The 8048-nt window shown below is 36.3% G+C and overlaps 1 protein-coding gene across 1 annotated transcript in view; it reads right to left on the bottom strand.

Moving 5' to 3' along the window:
• Positions 1–662: 662 nt before the first annotated feature.
• The window catches only part of LOC117171002 (aryl hydrocarbon receptor protein 1), a 164924-nt gene continuing 157538 nt past the window's right edge, over positions 663–8048 (bottom strand). Inside the window, 7 exon segments of the mRNA XM_033358047.1 lie at positions 663–828; positions 831–974; positions 2458–3363; positions 3438–3905; positions 4007–4148; positions 4226–4520; positions 5887–6096. Coding sequence (XP_033213938.1) covers positions 663–828; positions 831–974; positions 2458–3363; positions 3438–3905; positions 4007–4148; positions 4226–4520; positions 5887–6096 — 2331 coding nt within the window.

Here is an 8048-nt window from a genome sequence, read left to right as displayed (position 1 = left end):
AAAAAATCCTACTATTCGTAGCGAAATTTCGATACCCGCAACCACGGCCTTAATCTATAGTACACAGACTACATAGTATCTGTAATTTGAATCATTTATTTGTAATTCAAACGTTAAAAACATATTATTATATAAATTCTAAAAGTTTAAAATTCAAAAACTTAATAATCTTAACTCTTGAATTCCGAACTTTCAAACTTTGATAGATATATATTTTTAATTCAAATAAATTTAGTTTCTCAGAATACGTAATAATTTTTCTGATATATTTTAATGCCTTTTATTTACTAATTTTCTTATTTTACATATCTGCTATGGATAAATCACGAATATTTAATGTTAACAAGCACTCAGTTTAAACAAATTCAAACAAATCATTGGGTAATTCAACCATACATTTATTTTAATTTAACAAGAATTGATTTTATCCATAACAGTATTTCATTTAGTTTTCTCAGAATAGAGAGGGAGCTATATTACTCCTAGAATTCAAAAAATATTTGAGGTCTTAATTTCGCACATGAGACGGATTTTAGATCCTGATTTGGCTTACGAAGTAGTTTTTGAAGTAGGGCTATAGGTAGACATCTAAAACTCATGAAGAAGGGAGTTTGTGCTTACCTTGATCGCTATCGTAGAGCGGTGACGAGACGATAAAAGAACTACTGGTTGAGTAGGGTGTTAGTCACCTCAGAGATGGACAGCAAAGGACTCCCAGCGTCCGGTTTTGAATCTGTGAGGCAACCGGACCCATCATTGATCCCGACGACCCCACCACATGATGATGGGCTGGGTAATACAAGACGTTGTTGTTGATGTTGTTGCTGTTGGTGGTTGTGGTCATCGTGGTGATGCAGGTGACGTTGTTGTTGTTGTTGTTGCTGCTGATGGTGTCCGTTTCCATGGGTATGGAGATGTTCATGCCCATGCCCAAGCCCATCCCTGCACCCGTTCCCCCTGCTGATGGCAACGTGCTGCAACCAAAAGTACACCTACCATCAAACGGAATCACTCATCTTTCTTCATACGTTCATTCTTTTTAATTTCTAACGTCTCTTTGCAACCTCAGTGAAGGGTGATTTTTCTATAAGTATATACAAATTCCCTAGTTTCAAAACCTTATAATAAAAGACACAATTTTTTCTCAATTTAGATTATTGAAGTGGGTTCGCGAATCAAAATTAAAATTAAAAAAAATGATTAGATTTAAAGTTGTAAGGTAAACAATAATCAAAAGTGCTTTTGAATTGTAAGTGTTCAATAATGTACACGTCAATGGTACCAGTCGACTTCGAACGGAATCAATTATACGAATCAGAGTTTAAGAATTCTTGGATCAAGGATCGTAGATCAAAAAGAGTATGATGGGTATATTGTATAATTCTTTTCTAGGACTGAAAATGATCCATCATAATGTTCTTTCTAATTTTATGGTATTCGATAGGGATTTCAGTTAAATTTGAAAAAATGTATTATGAATTGCTCGCAATTGAAAATGTCTAGAGCATTTTAACAATTTCTGATGCAACAAAGAAATTAAAGACCGGTGGTTATGATAATAAAATCGGATGATGGCTGCTTAAAGCAAAATCAAAGATTGATTGATCATCAACTATGAAATTCAAGATATGACCAAATTTCTTGCTTCATGCTTTAAAAAACCTAAAGCACTCTGTTTGGAAAATGCTGGAAAAACAGCCAATAAGAGTTTTCTATCAGTCCTATGTGGGGGGTATAATTCAAGTAATATTAAGACGAAATGAAAAATCCCCATTCCCTATACTAGAAAATATACAGGGTGTTCCACCACGTATACAACTCCTTTTTACTATGTGGTAGTACACAAAAAATAAACAAAAAAGTTTCCTAGCAAAAAGTTTATGTGAAGCTTAGTTTGGGCACAAGAAATATTCAAAGTTAGACCTAATCAACCAATGAGGAGCAAACTTTAGCGACGACTTGTACGCAGTTACTATTTTAACGCTTGGGGCACAGAAAAAGTCGCTAAAGTTCGAAGTTTACTCCTCATTGGTTGATTAGGCCCAACTTTACTGCTTTTTGCACTCAAAATAAACTTCGCACAAATTTATGCACGAAGACTTTATTTTTATGTGCATTACCACATAGTATAAGGGGTGGTGCAGGTGATGGGACAGCTTGTATAGCATATCAGAGTACTCATTGATTACACCTGGTATTTTCTGAATCCTTTAATACAATACTTCTTTTAGCTTTTTTTGAGACCTTTTTATAAGAAAATACTTCTAACAATTACTTGCATAATTGTAGCGCAGAACTTCCAGCATCAGCTCAATCCCCCCAAAACTGTGCATCATTTAAAAAAAAACGTAGACAAAAACACAACAAAAAACAATAGAAAACTGCAAGTGTCACCGACCGTTCGACTCGACTGGCACCCGGCAAATAAAGATTGAGTGAGTTGACGGTGACACTCACTGGGACGTGTGCCTTGGTGGTGCGGGGTGGTGATGGTGGTAGGGATAGTACTGGTAGTGATGGTGATGTTGGACTCCTTGCCATACCTCGGAGCCCGTATCCCCGTGACTATGACCAGGATGAGCGTGGGTGTATCCAGCAGCAGTGGCCCCATAATGCGCAGCCGTAACAACAGGGTATTGCAGTTGTGGTGGAGGTGGTTGCTGAACTTGTTGTTGATGCTGTTGAGCTTTAAGCCGGGGTGGACTAGGAGCTGTTTGAATCGAGGGCGAGGTTCTCTTCCACTTACAATCTCCATTAATTGAATTCATTTCGGCCAGAGATTTCAGCGGATCTCCACTGTTAGAGTTTGCTGATCCAGGAGCATTCACAGAATGCGAAGATCTTGTAGAGCAAGGTGTGGGAGGACTGTAACTGCCATTATTCTTTGGAGAGGTGCGATTTGGCGGCGCTCCCCACATCAATACAGTTTGTCGAGGAGTTTCACTGCCATAAATATCAGGTTTGACGTCCTCCATTTTTGGAGTCAGGACTCCATTCGCTGCTGAAACTGGAGAACTTCCTGCCGAATTGCTAGATGATGCACCTTCTAAGGATTGTCTGCTGCTGGCCCTGATAACATTTATGTCAGTTGTGCTGTGAATTGGACCAGCTGTTGCCGGACTCGCTGCATAGGGGGAACTTCCAACACTTCCTGGATGTCGGGTGTCTGCGTAACTGTATTTTGGCGAGTCACTTAACTGTTGGCAGTATAACTTTTCTTCGGTTTTGTTCCCTAGTTGGTGACTGTCGTATGTTGGTAGAGATACGTCTATAAAACCATTATATGCAGTGGTGGTGTGGTACTCAGGGTAGTAGGAACCTAGGGGTCGGTATTGGAAGAGATTCTCCGTTGCTGTTAGGTACCTGAAAGAAAAGATCATGAAAATTAGATTCTTAGAACGCATGCTTCGATTTCTGAAGAGAGAGGTGGGATTTACCTGTTATCTAAGGCAGTCGTGGGGTAGAGAGTTTGATGGTAATTGCTGGTGTGACCAATGTAAGTGGTTAAAGAAGGATCGGTAGCAGTAGCAACAGCACCTGGGGCATATGGAGTTGCATATATTGGATTCAGATTACTATAAGCTGCAGCAACAGCAGCTGCAGCACTTGTATCTCCTGTCAGGTAATCAACAGACGTGACTGTTGGTGTCACTGGTGGAGATACCGAAGACTGATTCGTTAGCTTGGTGCGTTTGTTACGACAGGTTGAAAGGAAGTCCCGAAGTTGTGTTTTGTAGCGCCTATTTACACGCTGCGGAGTTGGTTGGGTTGGAATTGTTGGAGTCATTGTTGATCCTGTTAGGCTATCACTATCCGAAAAATAACTGTTCGTTAGTCCTGCATCCAGGTAGCTAACTTTGAAGTCCATCGTTCGCTTTCCTAGAAGGTCTCTACCTTCCTCCTCCCTAAAAAATAATTTTATAGATAAGGAAAGGATATTTCAAGTCTTGACTGCGAAATAAGAATAAATTACAAATGTAATAACACAATAAGATGACAGACTTACATCAAAGGTCTATGTGTGCTTATAACGAAGTCAGGTTTGGAATTTTTGTACACTAGTCTTGAACTGGTTTGTAACCACTGCCAGCCTCCATCTTTTGTTTGGTATCTATAGGCAATCATCCCCGATGCCCCCGTTTTCAATACTAGACACAAAGAGTAAAATGATTATGAGAGTTAAGTCTGCAAATGATTAAAACCTTATTTTTATAAATGAACTTACATTCTTGATGAGCACTGGCTACGTATGCTAGGTCATCGTAATGTACTAAATCGTAGCCTCCAAGATTTGCTAGTTCTGCGTCTGAATAACCTAAAAGCATTTTCCCTCGTTGATCCATAGAAACGAGTGAAAGATCTAGTTTATGTTTGCTCTTAAACATCACTTCCTTCTGCGGTACTTCTAACAAAGAAGGTGGTCCAAATGGAGTGCATAGAGCAAATAGTGCTAATGGTGGTTCTTCTGTCTTTCTGTTTTGTCCATGAAGTACTTTTACACGACCCCTGATGTCCAATCGCTAAAAAACAAAAGCATAGAAATATAATCTGGAAATATTGAAAGAAAACCTTAATGTTTATAAATGGACCAGCTAGAAAAGTAATTGATTCTTTTTCTTAGAAACAACCTCATCATAATAAAGAGTAGCGGGTTCTGGAAAATGGATTGGTTCTAAGAGCAGACTGCAAATGTGTCTATTATTGCCATGTTGTCTTTCTAGTAAAAACAAAAGAAGACTTTAAGTGGGTATATATGACTGTAGAGAGTACATGTCGGTTTATAACTAATGTACTTGCGAGGAGTTTACAGAAAAAAGCAATTATCTCACGCGAAAAGGTCCCGGTAGGAGGAAGTCTTAGTTCTGCAACCTTTCTCTACAGTTTATAGTCTACAGTCAACTCCCTCTCATTCCCTTTCTTTCTTCCCATCGTCCACTCTCTGCGCTTCTCTTATCGACTTATTCTTTTCCTTTACGACAGTGAAATTATTAATTACTGTTTTGTACGTCGGCACTTTGTCCTCGCGAGCGTGGAGAAACAGCAAGGGCATTGAATGCACCGGCGCATTACTTCGTGGACGAAAGACACCGTTTGTCCCACATCCAATCTTCTGCTGTATCGCCTTCATTATACTAATCGTCGTTTACGCATGAGACAAAAAATAAATTTTCGCGGTAACCTAGCCAATTTGAATTTGTTATTTTATTTACGTTTCAACAGAAAGAAGACGGCAGCTTTTAAATTTTCTAACCACTAATTTTTAACGAAAATTTTAAGTCGAAAATTCTCATTTTGTCAGACAATGTCTGTACCGACAAATTTTTAGCAAAACCAAAAATGGGTATTCCAATACGTCTTCATTGTTGCTACGCTCGTTTTGGAACAATATGAAAATTTGTGTGAAGATAAAAATACGAAATTATCATATGCAATTTCAGATCCACTCCATTTTATATTTAAAAAATTTTACCAGTAATTTTTGTATTTAAAACACTTTTGCTCTAATGAAGATACATAATTTCGGAAGAGCTGCAAAGCTTCATTTTCAAATTTTTCCTGATATTTCCCTGAGTAAGAATATTTAAGGCACTGACTAGTATTATGGAATTTTCAAACGGTTGTTTTTTGCAATTCGGAATTGTTACCAAACTTTTCGCGGGGACTGTATAAACAATATTTGTAAAGATATTCACTCATTTCGAGTTTAGGAGCAGAGAACATAGTCTTAGCATGGCTTAGGGGGCGCAGTCAGTGTTTCCTGACTGCAAATACATGCCAGCCCGCCAGTGGATATGCCAGATGCGTGGAGAGTGAACGTTATGCAGGTTTTTATTTGAGAAAATTGAGAATCGCATATGAATCGGAAATAATTATGGCAGTACGTACCAAAAAACCGGATGTGTTATCCAAAAGACAGCGGAACCGCACCGTGAAACTTCGTTCAAGAAGGTGGCTGTGTTGCGGCGAGAGTGCATCATGAAGAGGAAGGGTTGCACTCTCTGCTGGCAGAAAAGAATTCCACATCAGTTGTCTTTGGAGCTCCTCACGATCTTCACTGTGCACCAATTCGTACACACTTTGGTGGACTATGTCAGACTGAAATCAATTTAAAAACATACTTCTAAAATATTAAATCAGAATACCATATTATTTATTGATATAGAAGTAAAAATTGTTCTAGAAGCTTATTAATAATAAAAAATACATCAGACGAGTTGGAAAACAACTTGAACAGGTATTGAGATATAACTAGTAATTTTTTACCGGGAAGTTTTATTAATAAAATTGGTTTTTTCTTTCTTTAAAAATCTACAATTAACGTATTTAAAGAGAAACTTTCCTAAAGAACCGTACGAATCTTAGTTTTTAATAGTATACTAAATCAAAAACCACCCTAACCTAAAATTAACGAAGATTATAAAGCTTCAATCTATTATTATAATTATTATTAGAGTTATTTTAAAATTAAAAAATTAGTTTGAATGAATGAAGTTTGCTGGGAACCAATAGGAACATTTATTTTATGAAATAGTTATGGGAGAAGAGACTTTTCATTTATTTTTAGAATTTCGTGCGCAAGTGTTGTTGAAGATATTGCCGATTGAAAGTAATCGAGATTACCGGTGAACAAGGCGCCGGAAATAAATGGCTTTGCACATTGCGTTATGTGCACTATGTATACAAGAAACACTTATTGGTATCGCACAGTAACACGAAAATCGTGAACCAAACGCTTCCGACCTATACGGGACTTGAAAATTGTCATTGGGTACAGATCGACCTAGTCGTGATTTATGACCAACTTAATAACCTCGAAGATGTACCATAACCACGACCATGAATTTAAAGCATAAAAATAGTATAGATAGAAACACATTCTTCAACATTATAGACTTATTTAGAAGTTATTTATATAAAACTTGTTGGAAATAAGATTTACTAGAGGAATTCGATTGTTACAATAATAAATTTTGAAACATTACATAACAAACATATCCTTTTGAAATTATTACTTAAGACTAGTAGTAAATGCATGCGTACATTCACTTATCTGGGTTTTTATTTCCTAATATTTAAAATATAAACAATTTGAAAATCAATTGATAAACTAATTTTAAAATGTGAAGTTTTCAAAATTTTTCAAACAATAAATAATTTAAAATTTTGAAGTGAAAGCGTTTGAAATTAGTCGGTACGGATAAAAAGCATATTTCAAGCATACCGAAGGGGCTATCAGGCATTTCGGAGTAAGTTTATGTGATGTCTGAGCTACTTTGTCAGTCTTTTGCTTTTAACGCCTTAGATAAAACATTTTATGTATATATGACACTTTATCGTCGATTTTTAACGCAAGAATTTAGATTAACGAGTCATGGGGCTGGTCACATCATTCAACATAATTGATAAAAATCAAAATTCTCAACCAATATGATTCAAGCGACATGGAATGAAGATTTTCATTTTTGTAATTAACAATTTATATAGTGGATGGAATATAAAATTGTCTATCTTCTTTCACGTTTCAGACGCGCAAAAGGTAATAAGTAGAAATTAATTTGGAATGAGTCTTATTATAGTGTATTAAAGTTTTAAAATATAGTTGGTCATAATGCAATATTTTCCTGTACACAATCCGAGGGAGAGGTGATGAACAGTTTGGTAAAACTACTCCAGAAAATAATGTAGTAAATTATATTAATAATAATGATAAATCGCACATTTTTTGCAGATTCCTTATTACTTCTTCACTTACGTCAAAAGAATATAAAGACTCATAATTCACGAGAAAGCCATACAAATCGAAAACAGTTTATGGCAGCTCATTTTCAAAAAGAAGTATAATGAAATTTAATTCTATCTTGTAACATATACCAAAATAATAACAATTTTGACGTCGAATCAAAAATTTTCGAAAAGAATTATGGTTCTTACCTGCAAGAAGAAATTTTCTAGAAGAATTATAATTCACAGAAATAATTTCATTCCAATACTTCAGCCTTTTTAACGTATCGTGGGAGCGGGAAGGCATTCCTGTGACTGCTCACAGA

The sequence above is a fragment of the Belonocnema kinseyi genome, chromosome 4 (genome assembly GCF_010883055.1).
Source record: "Belonocnema kinseyi isolate 2016_QV_RU_SX_M_011 chromosome 4, B_treatae_v1, whole genome shotgun sequence".
NCBI classification, from domain to species: Eukaryota; Metazoa; Arthropoda; class Insecta; order Hymenoptera; family Cynipidae; genus Belonocnema; species Belonocnema kinseyi.
The sequence above is the reverse complement of the archived record's forward strand: the minus strand, read 5'-3'. Positions and strand labels throughout refer to the sequence as shown.